General features: G+C 50.9%; 2 protein-coding genes across 2 annotated transcripts in view; one reads left to right on the forward strand and one right to left on the reverse strand.

The window, feature by feature from the left end:
* The window catches only part of LOC135515092 (staphylococcal nuclease domain-containing protein 1-like), a 335,980-nt gene that overhangs the window by 191,159 nt on the left and 124,971 nt on the right, over positions 1-19,850 (reverse strand). The gene's annotated exons all lie outside the window — the stretch shown is intronic.
* On the forward strand, positions 9,450-12,509 carry LOC135515091 (leucine-rich repeat-containing protein 4-like). The gene has a single exon (XM_064938924.1). The coding sequence runs from the start codon at positions 9,475-9,477 to the stop codon at positions 12,250-12,252; it is 2,778 nt and encodes a 925-aa protein (XP_064794996.1). The 5' UTR covers positions 9,450-9,474; the 3' UTR covers positions 12,253-12,509.

Genomic DNA, 19,850 nt, shown 5'->3' on the forward strand with positions numbered 1-19,850 from the left:
TTTTGGCCCATTCCTCCGTGCAGATCTCCTCTCGAGCAGTGATGTTTTGGGGCTGTTGCTGGGCAACACGGACTTTCAACTCCCTCCAAAGATTTTCTATGGGGTTGAGATCTGGAGACTGGCTAGGCCACTCCATGACCTTGAAATGCTTCTTACGAAGCCACTCCTTCGTTGCACGGGCGGTGTGTTTGGGATCATTGTCATGCTGAAAGACCCAGCCAAGTTTCATCTTCAATGCCCTTGCTGATGGAAGGTTTTCACTCAAAATCTCACAATACATGGCCCCATTCATTCTTTCCTTTACACGGATCAGTCGTCCAGGTCCCTTTGCAGAAAAACAGCCCCAAGGCATGATGTTTCCACCCCCATGCTTCACAGTAGGTATGGTGTTCTTTGGATGCAACTCAGCATTCTTTGTCTTCCAAACACGACAAGTTGAGTTTTTACCAAAAAGTTATATGTTTGTTTCATCTGACCATATGACATTCTCCCAATCTTCTTCTGGATCATCCAAATGCTCTCTAGCAAACTTCAGACGGGCCTGGACATGTACTGGCTTAAGCAGGGGGACACGTCTGGCACTGCAGGATTTGAGTCCCTGGCGGCGTAGTGTGTTACTGATGGTAGGCTTTGTTACTTTGGTCCCAGCTCTTTGCAGGTCATTCACTAGGTCCCTCTGTGTGGTTCTGGGATTTTTGCTCACCGTTCTTGTGATCATTTTGACCCCACAGGGTGAGATCTAGCGTGGAGCCCCAGATTGAGGGAGATTATCAGTGGTCTTGTATGTCTTCCATTTCCTAATAATTGCTCCCACAGTTGATTTCTTCAAACCAAGCTGCTTACCTATTGCAGATTCAGTGTTCCCAGCCTGATGCATGTCTACAATTTTGTTTCTGGTGTCCTTTGACAGCTCTTTGGTCTTGGCCATAGTGGAGTTTGGAGTATGACTGTTTGAGGTTATGGACAGGTGTCTTTTATACTGATAACAAGTTCAAACAGGTGCCATTAATACAGGTAACGAGTGGAGAACAGAGGAGCCTCTTAAAGAAGAAGTTACAGGTCTGTGAGAGCCTGAAATCCTTCTTGTTTGTAGGTGACCAAATACTTATTGTCCACCATAATTTGCAAATAAATTAATTAAAAATCCTACAATGTGATTTTCTGGATATTTTTTTTCTCATTTTGTCTGTAGTTGAAGTGTAGCTATGATGAATATTACAGGCCTCTCATCTTTTTAAGTGGGAGAACTTGCACAATTGGTGGCTGACTAAATACTTTTTTGCCCCACTGTACGTGCACACACACTTATTAAAACATTTCCCACCTACAGCACACACCTTTTTCCCTGAACAGAAACTCCCAACAAATCTATCAACCACCCCTCCCCCCCCAAAAAATAAAAAAATGTAGAAGCAGGTGATTTCCCTCATCACCTTTGCGATATACCAGCTAACAGTGCCTGACTGCGCATGCTCACACCTCTCTGCATTAGCCTGCATTACAGCATCTTATCACATTGTTCCCCCGCAGCCCTTTTGACTCATCTCCAGCCTAGTAGCCTGGGAACAGATTGTTCATTTGAATGGTAGCAGGGGCTTCAATCTGCCCGACAAGCTCCCAGTGTCTAAGGGCTACACTGAGCAGGAATTTTTTTAATTTTACCTTTATTTAACCAGGCAAGTCAGTTAAGAACAAATTCTTATTTTCAATGACGGCCTGGGAACAGTGGGTTAACTGCCTGTTCAGGGGCAGAACGACAGACTTGTACCTTGTCAGCTCGGGGGTTTGAACTCGCAACCTTCCGGTTACTAGTCCAACGCTCTAACCACTAGGCTACACTGCCGCCCCAAATACATTAAATACATTAAAGCGCCAAATGGCACCCTATTCCCTATATAGTACACTACTTTTGACCAAAACCCCATGGTCGCTGGCTTTACTGGGTTCAGCTACCTTCCTCACTGGCTGAAACTCTTTCCAGAGGTAATATCTGTGAAAGGTTCTGTATCTTCCTGCGGAAGGGATTTGTGACAGACAGGAACACACACACAGAGAGACAGGCTGTGGGCATTGAACTCAGTCTGACCATTGTTGATAGTCTGGCATATATCTGTGACGGATTTTTGGGGATGAAAGCTGCTCCCTTCTGTCCCGATCTAACCTGCCTCCCCTCCCCTCCTAATCCTCCCACATGGTTTCTGATGGAGTTTCCACGCTTACCCTGCCGAAGACGGTGGTAAACTGGAGGTAAGTAGAGATGCCATTTTGGAGACAGAAGCTAGCATCTCATGACAGTGAGGCAAGGTACAAAGGTGTTAACACAATGTCACAACTGGGTGTGTGGCAAAACCATCCGCATTAAAATGTTGACATAGCATGTATTTCAGTGGTCACGTTCAAAGAGTTCGCTAGGCAGAGACTGACCATAAAACAGTTTGGACAGAATATTAGACTAACTCTTAGAGACTTTCTTTAGCACGGTTGTGCTGCAATGGAGAATGCGCTCAGCTAGCCAGCAAACTCAGAGAGAGAGACAGAGACAGACAGGCAAGTTTAATTTTCACCAGCCCCTGAAAAGGACTTGAGGATTGGGAGAACAGGGAGATTGAGAGAGTTGGGCAGAGTACCCAGAGTAACCCCGCACCACCCACCCTCTGCTCCCAAGCAGCTAAAAGTCAGGGAGATTTAAGGCCTCTCATGGTTGGGCATTAACATGTCTTTACCCAGGGAGCTGAGAATGGAGCCCTCTCTATTTACAGCCCGCTAGCCCGTCAGGCGGTTGGCAAGGTGACACAGTGAGGGATAATGCGCACGCCACAACGCTTCCGGAATCTTAATGGAGCCTCCTCGACCAATGACGTTGCCGGGATAGACGACGGAGGAATTTGCATATGGTAGAATGGGGGAGCAACAGGGGGTTGGCCCCACCCCCTTGGTACCGGATGTCAGGGAAGAGCACTGGTTGGATGCGTTCCTAAATGTGACAGTGTGTGTGTGTGTGCCCCAGAACATTAACATTAACAAACACTTTGGCTATTTACACCACTAAATATCCAAAAGGTCACACAAAAAAACACAAAATTACTAAATCCAAACATTGTTAGGCTAAACTACACACAATTGACCTTCAAATCTCACGACCACAAACGCTATGCCTCAGATGTGCAATAAGCCATATCAAAAAAGATATGATGATTCTCAAATCCCAAAATTGAATTTGGGCGACTTCAATAGTCTTTTTATTAAATATTTGTCTGCTAGGCTATTTAGAAGGCTTTTAACAGGCGATGATGATGATGATCACTGGGTTGGCTACTTTAAGCCTGCTTTCTTTCACATCCAGCTGACATGAGGCTAGCTAATCCACTAGCTCTGGCAGGGCTACAAACTGGCCCCAAACATAATGAAGGTCATTAGTCTATAAACAATGGCTATTATGAGAGCTGCTAGGGGGACAAAAGGAGAGAACGAAAGGAGAGAGAGAGGGGGACGAAAGGAGAGAGAGAGGGGGACGAAAGGAGAGAGAGAGGGGGACAAAAGGAGAGAGAGAGGGGGACCGAAAGGAGAGAGAGGGGGGACCGAAAGGAGAGAGAGGGGGACCGAAAGGAGAGAGAGGGGAGGAAAGGAGAGAGGGGGGAAAGGAGAGGGGGGGACGAAAGGAGAGAGGGGGAGGAAAGGAGAGAGGGGGAGGAAAGGAGGGGGGGGAAAGGAGAGAGGGGGGGACGAAAGGGAGAGAGGGGGACGAAAGGGGAGAGAGAGGGGGAGGAAAGGAGGGGGACGAAAGGAGGAGAGAGGGGGACGAAAGGGGAGAGAGAGGGGGACGAAAGGAGAGAGAGGGGGACGAAAGGAGAGAGAGGGGGACGAAAGGAGAGAGAGGGGGACGAAAGGAGAGAGAGGGGGACGAAAGGAGAGAGAGGGGGACGAAAGGAGAGAGAGGGGGACGAAAGGAGAGAGGGGGACGAAAGGAGAGAGAGGGGGACGAAAGGAGAGAGAGGGGGACGAAAGGAGAGAGAGGGAAGATTGAGAGAGAAAGAGATGAGGATGAAGAGGGGAGAAAGAGGTTGAGAACACTGAGGAGGACAGAGATCAACAGGGTGAGAGAGGGAGAGAGGCACAAAGAGGGGGGGGTTGAAGTGTGGATTCACTTAGACTGAACCCTTAAGCCCCCAATAGCATGTCACACATGTACCACGTCACACACTCCCACACCATCTGGGCAAATATTAGACCACGCACTAATACACTTAAGGAGTGTGAGAGAGACAAGAGACAGACAAGGGGCCAAACAGGTTGAGCTGATATTATCTATGGTGGGTTAAATTCACCTAATGTCATTTAACTGACAGCTTAACGTGATAAAATAAAACTCACATTGAACCCAACCCAGGTGGATAACAGAAGTCTAATCTAGAATATTTAATCTAGTTGCAATGTAGCATATGTCTGGGTGAGTGTACAGGTGTGTGTGTGTGAGTGAGTGAGTGATTCCATTGTATGCTGGACAACTGCCAGCTGTCACACTGGCGCGTGTGTATGGTGTGTGTAAAGTGTGTAATGAGAATAATGATTAATGGTAAAATCCCTCACACACGGTTTAAACTCTCTCGCTGGGGTGGCGGCGGTCTTTGTGAGTGTAATCTCTCCCAGAATTAATTCCTGGAAATTGAAATGAAAAATGGGAAAAGAAGTGTCCGACCCCTGTCCTCTTCCCCAAGGTCAGTCAGTGTGTGTTCCCTCTGAAAAATAATACTAAAACTAGCAGAGGATTGGAGAGAGAGAGAGAGAGAGAGAGAGGGGACAAAGTTCCCAGCGGAGGGCTGGGCAGTGGACTGGAGAAATGGTTAAACCCAGTTAACTGGGGATGAGGCTGAGCAGAACTGATGAGAGCGAGGACTGTGGTCTCCCTAGATACTGTAGAGGTGAAGGACACACACAAACACTATGGACACACACAGCTAATGCAAAAAGAAATGAGCACATACAAACTCAGAAGACACACACACAAGCAGAGACGTTTTTCCCCAAGCACACACGCCTTTCAGGCTCACAGTCAGTATCCCACGTCCATCCATGTCTGAGGAAGCCGGGAGATGACGTGGAAACCAGCCACTAGGGGCAGCAGTGAGCGCTGTAACCTTCAAGTTGGGTTTTGGGGGGCGTTCGGGAAGACAGATGGGAGTAGGCATCTGCCTCTGATTCCAAAGGTTACAAGATAGAATCCAACGATAGAAAGTTGCATTCGGAGTGATTACTTCGCCAAAAGCAATTTGCCGGCCAGAAAAAGGGGCAGTGATTAGAATTTTAAAATATTTTCCATATAGTTTTAGACATTCAAGGGTGACCTGGACCTTAACCCAAAATAATACATTTCCTAAAAAATGTTGTATATTTTTTACTCAAATCTCCCCAAGGCAGGATTGAATGGGCTCGAATGTTGCCCACCCCTGCTCTTTAGCCTACACTGTCAAACTAAACAGAATGGACACAAATCCTAATTTCTGGCAAGGGCTGTGCAATGACATAATATTCATTAGATCTATCATCCTGCTACTGTGTACAGTATATAATCAGATTAGCATTAGGGATATACGGCAGGACATATACTCATTGGTCTCGCTCCCTCATCTCCTATCTCACACAAACACACAGCTGACCTACATGCGACTGGTAACATCCCAGACTCGCTGGCTGTAGCCCCAAGGCCTGGGTTCTGCACCACGCACTCCACAAACACACACACAACGTCTACCCTTGAATTGCTAACTGACTGGCAGACCCACCGTGCCAAAAAGTGGGTCGCCTCGTGCCCACAAGCCACGCGGTCCAGGGCATTCGAGGAAGCAGCAGGCACGTTAGGGCTAGCGGGCATGAGAGGGTGGCATGGTGGTGGTCAGGCAGTTAAGTCTTTCAACGTTAAATTCATCAGATCCCCTCATGGAAGCCGTCACAACTTAACCAGGCTCCCTTCTGCCATTATGGATCACCGTAACGTCATATGACCACCAGCACTGCTTGGGCAGTGCTTTAGCACAACCAAAGATATATCAACATTATTTACGGGGGGGGGGGGGCAGAACTAGAGCCTATCAGAGCAGAGCTGCATTTTGGGCCAAGTCAATGTGGCATTAGGGGGAACTGTTTCAGTGAGTCAATCCAGGGCAGGCGACAGGCTCTCTCTCCCACCATGGCCTTTTTTTGCCTTTACCTCCCTTATCTCACCTCATTTGCTCACATCGTATATAGACTTGTTTATACTGTATTATTGACTGTATGTTTGTTTTGCTCCATGTGTAACTGTGTCGTTGTATGACTAATCACCATTCGCTCACATCACTTTGAGGGGAGAGGAAGAGGTGGGAGCGAGAGAGGGAGTTGAAGGGAGAGAGAATAGTGGGGAAAGGAAGGAGTCAGATATTCTTCCCTGTTCCTGGGGAATGGAGGAGTGAGAGAGAAAGGGAAAGAGAGGGCGTGCGAGAGGGCGAGCGAGAGACAGTAGATGAAGAGTAAAATCATTTATCAAAAAGAGGTGTTTATCGAAATCAGAGCGACTTTTCTCTCTGTCCCTCTCTCTTTATCTCTCCCCTCTCTTTCACTTATTTCTGTCCCCCTCACTTCTCTCTGTCCCTCTCGATCTCTCCCTCCTGCTCATTTCTGTCCCTCTCTCTTTATCTCTCACTCCCTCTCACTTCTGTCCCTCTCTATCCCTCCCTCTCACTTCTTCTCTCCGTCCCTCTTTCTCCCTCCCTCTTTCCCTTCTCTCCGTCCCTCTTTATCACTCCCTCTTTCACTTCTCTCCCTCCCTCTTTCCCTTCTTCTCTCCGTCCCTCTCTCTTCCTCCCTCTTTCCCTTCTCTCCGTCCCTCTTTTTCTCCCTCCCTCCCTCTTTCCCTTCTCTCCCTCCCTCTTTCCCTTCTCTCCCTCCCTCTCCCCCTTCTCTCCCTCCCTCTTTCCCTTCTTTCCCTCCCTCTTTCCCTTCTTCTCTCCCTCCCTCTTTCCCTTCTTCTCTCCCTCCCTCTTTCCCTTCTCTCCCTCCCCCTTTCCCTTCTCTCCCTCCCTCTTTCCCTTCTCTCCCTCCCCCTTTCCCTTCTCTCCCTCCCCCTTTCCCTTCTCTCCCTCCCCCTTTCACTTCTCTCCCTCCCCCTTTCACTTCTCTCCCTCCCCCTTTCACTTCTCTTCCTCCCTCTTTCACTTCTTCTCTCTGTCCCTCTCCATCTCTCATTCACTTATCTCTGTCCCTCTCAACAGTAGACCATCTCCCGCCATCCAGTCCTCAAAATGTCCCAGGGCCCAGAGCGCACGTGTGCACGCGCACACACACGTCAGGCAGGATCCACTCACCCTACATTGACCTTCTGACAGGAGGACGGAGAGAGAGAGAGAGAGAGAGAGAGAGAGAGCGAGAGAGGGAGCGCGAGAGAGAAAAAAGATGAATAGACCGGCAAACGAGGAGAGCAAGAGCAAAGGCTTGAGTGTGACTGGGGAGAAGAGGGAGAGGGGAGAGGAACAGGGAGAGGGGAGAGGAGGAGCGAGAGAGAGCAAGAAATAGGGAGAGAGAGAAAGAAAGAGGGAGAGAGTGGATTAGTTAATGCACAAAAACACTGCATCAAACCAATGCACTGCTCCGAGCGGGATGCGTCAGCAGTACATTCACGTTCCCCACTCAAGGACAAAAGAGAAAGGGAGAGAGCAACAGAGTGAACAAGCGAATGAAAGAGCGAGTGAGTAAACGAGAGAAAGAGCAGCCTTGCACCACACTGGCACCAGAAAAACGTGCCGGAATAACCTGAGCAGCAGGATTAACACCGGGGCTGCAGGGCTTAAAATTGTGTTGCCGTGGGGACACGCTGCCGTTTTCTCCAGTTCACCTGGGCAGCACTTTATTCTCCTCTAAACCAGGGAGCCAGAGAGAGAAAGAGAGGACAGTGGAAGCTAACATGGTTGAGAGGCTTCGCACTGGCACACACAAAGGACTGAGTGCTTTGAGCTTGGCCACTACCTCAGGACACTGCAGGGGCTGAGAAGAACGGGAGAGGGGAGAGGGGGAGAGGGGGAGAGAGATACACATCCCCGGACTCGCTCATCTGCTGCTACAGCGGATCTGTTTTCCTCTTCGCCGCTGCTGTAACATCCTGTGCCCCGCTCGGCTCTCTCTTGCTTCACTCTCCTATTCTGCCGCGCGGTGAAAAAAATACAGGGATTGAAAACAGGAGCGAGAAAGAGACCGAGAGAGATGGCGCTTTAGCCTCTTTTTGCTGTGCTGATATTGCTGCTGAATCTACTCTCCCCTCCCCCCTACCTCTCTCAACCCTGCTACAAACCCCCACCCACCCTTGGAAGAAATTGACGGATTATTGGGAAGTGCGCGGGAGGCAGGCTGCAGCTGCTGTGTGTGTGTGTGTGTGTGTGTGTGTGTGCCGCTGCTGGCGAGCTGTGTTTGCGTGCTGCTGTGCTGGAGCGCAGAGCTAGTTAAGAGGAGAAATAAGCTAATGACCGCAGTGTGTGTCGCGTAGCCTTTTCAACCCTGCCGAGCGCTACAGAAATCAAGTGGACACGACGCGACACACAGAGAGAGAGGGTGGACTGACTGACCACCAACAAAAATAGAAACAGCCAAGAAAAGGAAAGGGGTCCTGTTTCCCCCCCACCTCAAAGAAAATTTGAAAGGACTGTGGAATTTTTCTTCCTCCTTAATCCCCCCCCCCCTACCCTGAAACCCCCACCCATTTTCTGCCTTGGGTTTTCAGAGTGCGGAGTGTGTGTGTCGGTGAGCACGCGTTTGTGCTATGGAGACTTGGAGAAGGCGTTCGGCGGAAACACCGAGCGGCGGATTCCAAGGACAAGCGGGAGAAGAGCAGCCGAGAGCGAGCGAGTGTGTACTGCTATAGGAGCCTGACTGGATACCTACCCATCTAAAACACAAGCTTCGGATGGGCCTTCACATCTTTTCCTTCTTCGGATGATGTTCGCTTGTGTGGAATTATAAAAAGGGGCCATTTTGGCAAAGAATCTTCACTTCATTTGCTTCAAACAGAGCAGAAAGAAAAGTCTTTATTTCTCTGCTCCTTGGATATATACCTGATTTAAACACTCTGTGATTGACAAAAACAGAGAAAACTATCTCGTAAGGACCTCTAAAAAAAAAGCTTGAGGTAGGTGTCTAGCATTTCCAACCCTATTTCAATCATCTCCATCTCCTATTCTATTATTTTTTCTCTTTCTCTGAAACATTTAAGAGCAGTTGTCCTCCCCCCTCCAGTAGTGTCCATGGAAAAGAGAGCCAGAGTTTTGCTTAATCCGGGGTAGGGCCAGCCCCCTCCTGGTTACTCAAGAACCAACCCCCCCTCCCTCTCCTCTTTATACCTCACCCCCCTCCCACTTTCGACCACCAACCCATTCAACCAACCGATCCCCCCCCCCCCAACCCCACCTCCGGACCCCCCCCCCGGACGATGCTGAATTATGAGCGTGCCACATCATGAGTCTCCTGGGGCGGGTAGCTGTGCGTCGAGCCACCCTGCTCTGTGTTGTGTTCCTGATGGCGCGAGTGTGGAGCAGCGCCTCCCTGGCTATGGCGGGGGCGGCAGCGCCAGGCCCTCAGGGCTGCCCACCGCAGTGCTCGTGTAGTAGCCAGCTGAGCAAGGTGGTGTGCACTCGGCGCGGCCTCACTCGCGTGCCCCCAGGCATCCCCGCTAACACGCGCCACCTCAACCTGATGGAGAATGCCATTGGAGAGGTGCAGGCCGACACCTTCCGACACCTGCACCACCTTGAGGTTCTGCAGCTGGGCCGCAACGCCATCCGGCAGATCGAGGTGGGCGCCTTCAATGGCCTCACCAGCTTAAACACGCTGGAGCTATTTGACAACCGGCTAACTGGGGTGCCCAGTGGTGCCTTCGAGTACCTGTCCAAGCTAAGGGAATTATGGTTGAGGAATAACCCCATCGAGAGCATCCCTTCGTATGCCTTCAACCGAGTGCCCTCGCTCATGCGTTTGGACTTGGGCGAGCTGCGCAAGCTGGATTTCATCTCCGATGGCGCCTTTGAGGGCCTGCACAACCTCAAGTACCTCAACCTGGGCATGTGCAACATCCGGGGGGAGATGCCCAATCTGAGCCCCCTGCTGGGCCTGGAGGAGCTGGAGATCTCGGAGAACCTCTTCTCCGAAATAAAGCCAGGCTCCTTCCGGGGCCTGCGCTCACTCAAGAAGCTGTGGGTGATGAATTCGCAGATTGGGGTGATCGAGCGCAACGCCTTTGACGACCTGAGCTCGCTGGTGGAGCTCAACCTAGCCCACAACAACCTGAGCGCCCTGCCGCACGACCTATTCTCCCCCCTCAGGTACCTGGTGGAGCTGCACCTCCACCACAACCCCTGGAACTGTGGCTGTGGAGCCCTGTGGCTGGCGCGATGGCTGCGAGAGTACATCCCTACCAATTCTACCTGCTGTGGCCGATGCCACGCGCCGGCCCACATGCGGGGCCGCCAGCTGGTGGAGGTGGACCGGGAGGAGACCGGTGTGCTCCAGTGCTCTGCCCCCTTCATAGGCGATGCGCCAAGAGACTTAAACATTTCGGCAGAGCGCGTAGCGGAGCTCCGTTGCCGGACTGCGCCAATGTCCTCGGTCCGGTGGCTGCTGCCCAATGGGACCGTCCTGACGCACGCCTCGGCCCACCAGCGGATCGCTGTGCTCAACGACGGCACGCTCAACTTCTCCAACGTGCTGGCGGCTGACACAGGCACCTACACCTGCATGGTGTCCAATGCGGCCGGCAACTCAAACGCCTCGGCCTACCTAAACGTGAGCGCGGCTGAACTCAACACGTCCAACCTCAGCTACTTCACCACAGTGACCGTGGAAGTGCCGGGACCCACCACGGAGATGCCCAAGCCCAAGACCACAACGAGTGCTCCTAACACTGGTAGGGGGGCAGGAGGAGAAGCAGAAGGAGACGCTGGCACCACCACCACCGCCTCGCCCTCCCTCTTTCAGCCCGTCTTCATCTCTACTCCCACCGTTCTGCTCCAGAACACCGAGGGCCAGCCAGGCGCCCGACCGTCCGCCGTTCCTGCCCCCAAGTCTGCCACGGTCAAGCCACCCGACACAGTCCCCAGCCTGGACGAGATGATGAAAACCACCAAGATCATCATCGGCTGCTTCGTAGCCGTCACGCTGCTGGCTGCCGTCATGCTCATCGCCTTCTACAAGCTGAGGAAGCGCCACCAGCAGCGGAGCACGGTGGCAGCCACCCGTACGGTAGAAATCATCCAGGTGGACGAGGAGGACCTGCCGCCGCCTGCTTCTGCTGCCAACCAGATCCGAGACCACAACAGCATCCAAAAACTGGATTATATCAGCCACAAAACAGACTATGGCTTCCCCAAACCCAAAGCCGACTACAAGGGGGACTACACAATCCACATGCCCAAACCAGACTACATTATACACAAGCCCAAGGCTGAGTACACCACCTATAAACCAACCGTGGACTACACTACCCACAAATCTACAGTGGAATATAGTACCCACAAATCTACACCAGATTTTAGCCTTCATAGGCCAAAAGCTGACTATAGCCCGTTCAAACCTGAATATAGCACTCACAAGCAGCCTAAAGCGGACTATAGCCCCTTCAAACCTGACTACAGTACTCACCCAAGAACACCTAAAGCAGATTATAGCCCCTTCAAACCGGATTATAGCAGTAGTACTCACCCAAGAACACCTAAAGCAGATTATAGCCCCTTCAAACCGGATTATGGCACTCATCCAAAACCCAAACCGGACTATAGCCAATTCAAACCTGACTACAGCACTCACCCACGACCTAAACCAGACTACAGCCCTTACAAACCTGACTACAGCACTCAGTCCAAATCCAAACCGGAGTACAGTACACACAAATCCAAACCTGACAACAGTCAATACAAACCCAAATCAGAACACACCCCCAAGGCCGCGCCGGACTACATCGTCTTCAAATCAGACTACAACAGCCCCCATAAACAGGATTATGGCAACCAGAACCCCAAAATGGATTCCAGTCCCCACAAAGCAGACCATCACAAGGTGGACTACCGCACCCTCAAGCCCAAATACAACACGTACAAGCCAGCAGGACATGGGGCTAAATGGACAGAGAACAACGTTGGGAACTCTCTCCCTCGAACCTTGCCCAGCGCCATCACAAACCTCCCTGAGCCCTTTGTCATAAAAACTCACACCAAGGAGAAGGTTCAGGAGACTCAGATTTAAAGCCCCCCCCCCACCACACCACCCCCAAGGCAAGTCCCAATCCCCATAGCCACCCCTCTTCTCATAACTACATGCAATAGAATGCACAACGGGGGAAAAGACAGGAACTTTCTTTTTTTGTACAGAGTGAAAAACTTAAAGACTGAACATTTCTTGTTGTACATGCTTATAAATAAATCTATATATGAAACTATTGAAAGTACCATGGACTGGTGATAGAGAAGCATATTATATTAAAAATAAATACATTGAAACTATTTTCTAACTTGTAACTTCTATTTAAAAAGACCAGTTGTTTGACATACTATCCTGACTGAGAAATGAGGGTAGACTTGTTCAAAGAAAGAGGCATTGTGTGTGATTTTTTTAAACCAATGCTACAGAGAATGCAGTGAAAAGAGAACAACACATTTATACTGAGAAGACTTTCTTAAAAAAAAAAAAGGTCAGTGTTGGATCTTTACAGGTTTATCTTGTAAAAGCACCATGAATTTGTATTGTGCCAAATGTTACAAATGCAATAAAAATGATTTTTGGAGAGAGAAAAAAACCAAACAGAGAGAGATGACGTTTTGTTCTCCTGGCGTACTGTAGCGAACAGCCAAACGCTTCAGACACTGCAGTAAGACTCTGCAGCTATACTTTAACCCTGCGTGTGCTGGGTGACTCACACAGAATGAATCACAGCCCAGAAGTGCCTGCTGCTGTTTTTAATAACACTTGATATGCCCGTGTGTCGAGGAAGGTGGGGGGGGAGCTATGTTTAGTACGCATAACATTAGTCAATGACATGGTACTTAATCAAGGTGTGGCCCATTTCAAAGCGGGTACTAGATTTGTCCCGTTTTCATGAAGTTCTCCAAATGCATGGAACCCACTAGAAAAGCTTTTAAAGGGCCCCTATTTAAACAGGGATATTTGAAGTGCTCCCCAGTGATATGCATGAGACTGCACTGCTGTCATGTCAATGAATGATTGCATGTGTGTAAAGATATGAAGATGTAGGGTGTGATATGGTGTGCTAACTTGAGGGGGTTGTTTTCTATGTGCTTGACTTCGAGTGGTGTTTTTCACAACCAGACTTGTGGATGCACGAGACAGACCCTGGTGATGTGAGCACACACACTTTCCTCTTGGCCCCCAACACATCTCATTTCTCTTTTCATTGCATTCCCCCAGCTGTTGTGGCTTCATCAGTCAGCAACGGTTTTATGAGGACAAATGCTGTGGGTCTCGCCGTTAACTGTGCATTCTTCATCTTCAACAATCTCCCTCTCCATCTTAACATAGCCGTAACCTAGCTCCCCCCTAGCCCTAACCTGGAGAGAGGACATGTACACCAGGTCGTTAGCGTTTGTGGACGGCTCAAACTGGCTAACAGCGTGTGGGTTTTTATAGAGCCGGTTGTTTTGACTATCGGTGTAAGGAGTGACACGTACAGAACAGATGCCTCTTTCTTTACCAAGACGCACACTGGCTTTCAGCGGGACGCCGGAGCATTAACAACTGGGCGACAGGGCCCCCGTCGCCACAGCTCATTAAAATGCAAGAAAAGAAGAAAAAAAATAGACAAAAACGGAACTTATTAAGCAGTAAAAGGGAGTATTAATAGGAGCTGGTATCGACGACGAGGGCATATTGCTCACTGTGGCTGAGTGATTCAACTCTGATATAATTTACACAGCCTGGACGGACACACCCCTCGTGTATAAAACTCGGCCCACAAAAAGAAAAAAACTGCTGGTGGCGAGGTAGTGTCACCGCAGCCCGGCCAATGGCGGCCGTTAAACGGCACACACAGTTCCCTCTGTCACCGGTTTACGTAACCGAGGCGGTAATTACGAGGACGGTGCAAGTTTGTCTGAGGGATCAGACTTTTCGCTCTACACCAATTTATTCCTATTTATTTGTGAAAGAGAGAGAGACAGAGACAGACAGAGAGACAGGGGGGAGAGGGTGGGGAGAGAGAGAGGGGAGAGGGGAGAGAGAGAGAGGGGAGAGGAGAGAGAGAGGGGAGAGAGAGAGACAGGAGAGGAGAGAGAGGAGAGAGAGACAAGAGAGAGAGAGACAAGAGAGAGAGAGACAAGAGAGAGGAGAGACAGGAGAGACAAGAGAGAGGAGAGGAGAGAGAGGGGGGAGAGAGAGAGAGAGGGGAGAGAGAGAGACAGGAGAGAGAGAGAGACAGGAGAGAGAGAGAGACAGGAGAGAGAGAGAGACAGGAGAGAGACAGGAGAGAGAGAGAGAGAGAGAGAGAGAGAGAGAGAGAAACGGGAGAGAGAGGATAGAGAGAGACGGGAGAGAGAGGATAGAGAGAGAGACGGGAGAGAGAGGATAGAGAGAGAGACGGGAGAGAGAGGATAGAGAGAGAGACGGGAGAGAGAGGATAGAGAGAGAGACGGGAGAGAGAGGATAGAGAGAGAGACGGGAGAGAGAGGATAGAGAGAGATGGGAGAGAGAGGATAGAGAGAGAGATGGGAGAGAGAGGATAGAGAAAGAGAAGGGAGAGAGAGGATAGAGAGAGAGACGGGAGAGAGAGGATAGAGAGAGAGACGGGAGAGAGGATAGAGAGAGAGACGGGAGAGAGAGGATAGAGAGAGAGGATAGAGAGAGAGAAGGGAGAGAGAGGATAGAGAGAGAGACGGGAGAGAGAGGATAGAGAGAGAGACGGGAGAGAGAGGATAGAGACGGGAGTGAGAGAGAGAGAGACAGGAGAGAGAGAGGAGAGAGAGAAACGGGAGAGAGAGGATAGAGAGAAACGGGAGAGAGAGGATAGAGAGAGACGGGAGAGAGAGGATAGAGAGAGAGACGGGAGAGAGAGGATAGAGAGAGAGACGGGAGAGAGGATAGAGAGAGACGGGAGAGAGGGATAGAGAGAGAGACGGGAGAGAGGATAGAGAGAGAGACGGGAGAGAGAGGATAGAGAGAGAGACGGGAGAGAGGATAGAGAGAGAGACGGGAGAGAGAGGATAGAGAGAGAGACGGGAGAGAGAGGATAGAGAGAGAGAAGGGAGAGAGAGGATAGAGAGAGAGACGGGAGAGAGAGGATAGAGAGAGACGGGAGTGAGAGAGAGACAGACAGGGGAGAGAGGAGAGAGAGAGGATATAGGGAGAGAGAGAGGATAGAGAGAGACGGGAGTGAGAGAGAGAGACAGACAGGGGAGAGAGAGAGAGATAGAGAGAGACGGGAGTGAGAGAGAGAGAGAGACAGGGGAGAGAGAGAGAGAGAGAGGATATAGGGAGAGAGAGAGGATAGAGAGAGAGAGAGAGCAGAGAGAGAAAGCTGAGGCAGCTTTTGATGCGTTTAACCTGCAGTCAGGGCCCGTCAGAGTGATGTGTGTATGTGGGGGTGACGGTTCTGGGAATTTAGAGAGATGGAGGGGGACAGAGGGGCCCTCTCCAATCCAAAGAGACAGAGATTAGGAGGGGGTTCGATACATACACACAAACTGATTAATATATCCTTCACACACACAAAGTTAAAATATCCCTGCCTCTCTCACACACTCAGACACATAGCCCACATTTACTTAGATTACACACAGATGCACACAATCATATGCACACTGCCACTGAGCTGATAAGCAGACTAAAAACCTCTCTTAAACCCAAATACTCAGAGAACCTGAATCCCACACACTGTCACTGATGCAAACATATCACTGGCACACAAACAGTAACACACCCTTATACATACACAGCTCACAAACAAACAATCCCAGCCAGTTCACCTCACACAAAGCCGGTCAGTTAGCTGGTCACTTTAGCAAGGATCAGACATGATCAAATCAAAATGCGTCTCCCCACAACGTGCAGGGCTGGCTAAGGGACAGCATCTGAGGGGCACTGTGGTGTGTCAACGTGCAGGGCTGGCTAAGGGACAGCATCTGACGGGCACTGTGGTGTGTCAACGTGCAGGGCTGGCTAAGGGACAGCATCTGAGGGGCACTGTGGTGTGTCAACGTGCAGGGCTGGCTAAGGGACAGCATCTGAGGGGCACTGTGGTGTGTCAACGTGCAGGGCTGGCTAAGGGACAGCATCTGACGGGCACTGTGGTGTGTCAACGTGCAGGGATGGCTAAGGGACAGCATCTGAGGGGCACTGTGGTGTGTCAACGTGCAGGGCTGGCTAAGGGACAGCATCTGAGGGGCACTGTGGTGTGTCAACGTGCAGGGCTGGCTAAGGGACAGCATCTGAGGGGCACTGTGGTGTGTCAACGTGCAGGGATGGCTAAGGGACAGCATCTGAGGGGCACTGTGGTGTGTCAACGTGCAGGGCTGGCTAAGGGACAGCATCTGAGGGGCACTGTGGTGTGTCAACGTGCAGGGCTGGCTAAGGGACAGCATCTGACGGGCACTGTGGTGTGTCAAATCCCCAAAAAATTGTCACATGCTTGGTAAACAACAGGTGTAGACTGACAGTGAAATGTGTGCGTATGCATGTGGGTGTGTGTGTCAGCGGTGATTTGTGCTGTGGTTACTTCATGGGTAGGGACAGCGGGGGGAGCTGTGGCAACATGGGGGGGAAAACAAGCGTAGCCGCTTCATCCAGTCCATTTCATCTCCACCGAGAGCCAGAATTTGTCATTGTTTCTCCGGTGTGATGGTTTAAGCAGGAAATTGGTTTGACGATGTGATAGTGTGTGAGAGCCACAATGTAGCATTTCTAATTGTCACTGGAGTATGGTGAATGCAAGAGACAGTGTGGAGCGAGAGAGAGAGAGAGACAGTGTGGAGCGAGAGAGAGAGAGAGAGAGAGAGACAGTGTGGAGCGAGAGAGAGAGAGAGACAGTGTGGAGCAAGAGAGAGACAGTGTGGAGCGAGAGAGAGACAGTGTGGAGCGAGAGAGAGACAGTGTGGAGCGAGAGAGAGACAGTGTGGAGCGAGAGAGAGACAGTGTGGAGCTAGAGAGAGACAGTGTGGAGCGAGAGAGAGACAGTGTGGAGCGAGAGAGAGACAGTGTGGAGCGAGAGAGAGACAGTGTGGAGCGAGAGAGACAGTGTGGAGCGAGAGAGAGAGAGAGACAGTGTGGAGCGAGAGAGAGAGAGAGACAGTGTGGAGCGAGAGAGAGAGAGAGACAGTGTGGAGCGAGAGAGAGAGAGAGACAGTGTGGAGCGAGAGAGAGAGAGAGACAGTGTGGAGCAAGAGAGAGAGAGACAGTGTGGAGCGAGAGAGAGAGACAGTGTGGAGCGAGAGAGAGAGAGAGAGACAGTGTGGAGCGAGAGAGAGAGACAGACAGTGTGGAGCGAGAGAGAGAGAGACAGACAGTGTGGAGCGAGAGAGAGACAGTGTGGAGCGAGAGAGAGAGAGAGACAGTGTGGAGCGAGAGAGAGAGAGAGACAGTGTGGAGCGAGAGAGAGAGAGACAGTGTGGAGCGAGAGAGAGAGAGAGAGTGTGGAGCGAGAGAGAGAGAGAGACAGTGTGGAGCGAGAGAGAGAGAGAGACAGTGTGGAGCGAGAGAGAGAGAGACAGTGTGGAGCGAGAGAGAGAGAGACAGTGTGGAGCGAGAGAGAGAGAGACAGTGTGGAGCGAGAGAGAGACAGTGTGGAGCGAGAGAGAGACAGTGTGGAGCGAGAGAGAGACAGTGTGGAGCGAGAGAGAGACAGTGTGGAGCGAGAGAGAGAGTGTGGAGCGAGAGAGAGAGTGTGGAGCGAGAGAGAGAGAGAGTGTGGAGCGAGAGAGAGAGAGAGACAGTGTGGAGCGAGAGAGAGAGAGAGACAGTGTGGAGCGAGAGAGAGCGAGAGAGTGTGGAGCGAGAGAGAGAGAGAGAGAGAGACAGTGTGGAGCGAGAGAGAGACAGTGTGGAGCGAGAGAGAGACAGTGTGGAGCGAGAGAGAGACAGTGTGGAGCGAGAGAGAGACAGTGTGGAGCGAGAGAGAGACAGTGTGGAGCGAGAGAGAGACAGTGTGGAGCGAGAGAGAGAGTGTGGAGCGAGAGAGAGACAGTGTGGAGCGAGAGAGAGACAGTGTGGAGCGAGAGAGAGACAGTGTGGAGCGAGAGAGAGACAGTGTGGAGCGAGAGAGAGACCGTGTGGAGCGAGAGAGAGACAGACCGTGTGGAGCGAGCGAGAGACAGACAGTGTGGAGCGAGCGAGAGACAGACAGTGTGGAGCGAGCGAGAGACAGACAGTGTGGAGCGAGCGAGAGACAGACAGTGTGGAGCGAGCGAGAGACAGTGTGGAGGGAGCGAGAGACAGTGTGGAGGGAGCGAGAGACAGTGTGGAGGGAGCGAGAGACAGTGTGGAGGGAGCGAGAGACAGTGTGGAGGGAGCGAGAGACAGGGAGCGAGAGACAGGGAGCGAGAGACAGGGTGGAGCGAGCGAGAGACAGGGAGCGAGAGACAGGGAGTGAGAGACAGGGAGTGAGAGACAGGGAGTGAGAGACAGGGAGTGAGAGACAGGGAGCGAGAGACAGGGAGCGAGAGACAGGGTGGAGCGAGCGAGAGACAGGGAGCGAGAGACAGGGTGGAGAGACAGGGAGCGAGAGACAGGGAGCGAGAGACAGGGAGCGAGAGACAGGGAGCGAGAGACAGGGAGCGAGAGACAGGGAGCATGTGGACAAAAGTATGTGGACAAAAGTATATGGACAGGCCTTCAAATTTGTGGGCGCTGGAGCAGTGGAAATGCATTGTCTGGAGTCAATCTCACTTCACCATCTGGCAGTCCAACGAACTAATCTGGGTTTGGCGGATGCCAGGAGAACGCTACATAACCGAATGCATAGTGCCAACTGTAAAGTTTGGTGGAGGAGGAATAATGGTCTGGGGTTGTTTTTTATTGGTCGGGCTAGGCCCCTTAGTTCCAGTGAAGGAAAATCTTAACGCTACAGCATAAAATGACCTTCTAGATGATTCTGTGCTTCTAAATTTGTGGCAACAGTTTGGGGAAGGCCCTTTCCTGTTTCAGAATGACAATGCCTCAGTGCACAAAGCGAGGTCCATAGAGAAATTTTGTCTGTTTCTTGAGATCGGTGTGGAAGAACTTGACTGGCCTGCACAGAGCCCTGACCTCAACCCCATCAAACACCTTTGAGGTGAATTGGAACGCCGACTGCGAGCCAGGCCTAATCGCCCACCATCAGTGCCCAATATCACTAATGCTCTTCTGGCTGAAGAGAAGCAAGTCCCCACAGCAATGTTCCAACATCTAGTGGAAAGCTTTCCCAGAAGAGTGGAGGCTGTTATAGCAGCAAAGGGGGGGACTAACTCCATATTAATAGCCATGATTTTGGAATGAGATATTCGACCAGCAGGTATCCACATACAGTACGTATGATGGTGCTGTGCTGGTCTGTAGAGTTCTGTACTGTTTCTGTGTGCTCTACCTATGATATACCACATCATCCAATGTTGTGCTATGCTGCAGGGAGCTAACAAAGCACAGTTGTGTAGCTGGACAACAAGAGGGGTGTGAGAGACAGGTGTCTGTCGTGCTTTCTGTACTGAATTATATATCTCTGCTATACCACACCAATCTATACTGGAGTGGTTCTGTACTGAATTATATCTCTGCTATACCACACCAATCTATACTGGAGTGGTTTGCTACTGAGCTGACGTGGTCCCACTAGTTAGCTAGTTGTTGGGGGCTGTCAGGCAGGCCGT

This window comes from Oncorhynchus masou, chromosome 26 (genome assembly GCF_036934945.1).
Source record: "Oncorhynchus masou masou isolate Uvic2021 chromosome 26, UVic_Omas_1.1, whole genome shotgun sequence".
Lineage (NCBI taxonomy): Eukaryota > Metazoa > Chordata > Actinopteri > Salmoniformes > Salmonidae > Oncorhynchus > Oncorhynchus masou.

Coding starts and splice junctions, on each gene's coding strand:
- LOC135515091 (XM_064938924.1), top strand. CDS start 9,475: ATGAGTCTCCTGGGGCGGGTAGCTGTGCGTCGAGCCACCCTGCTCTGT.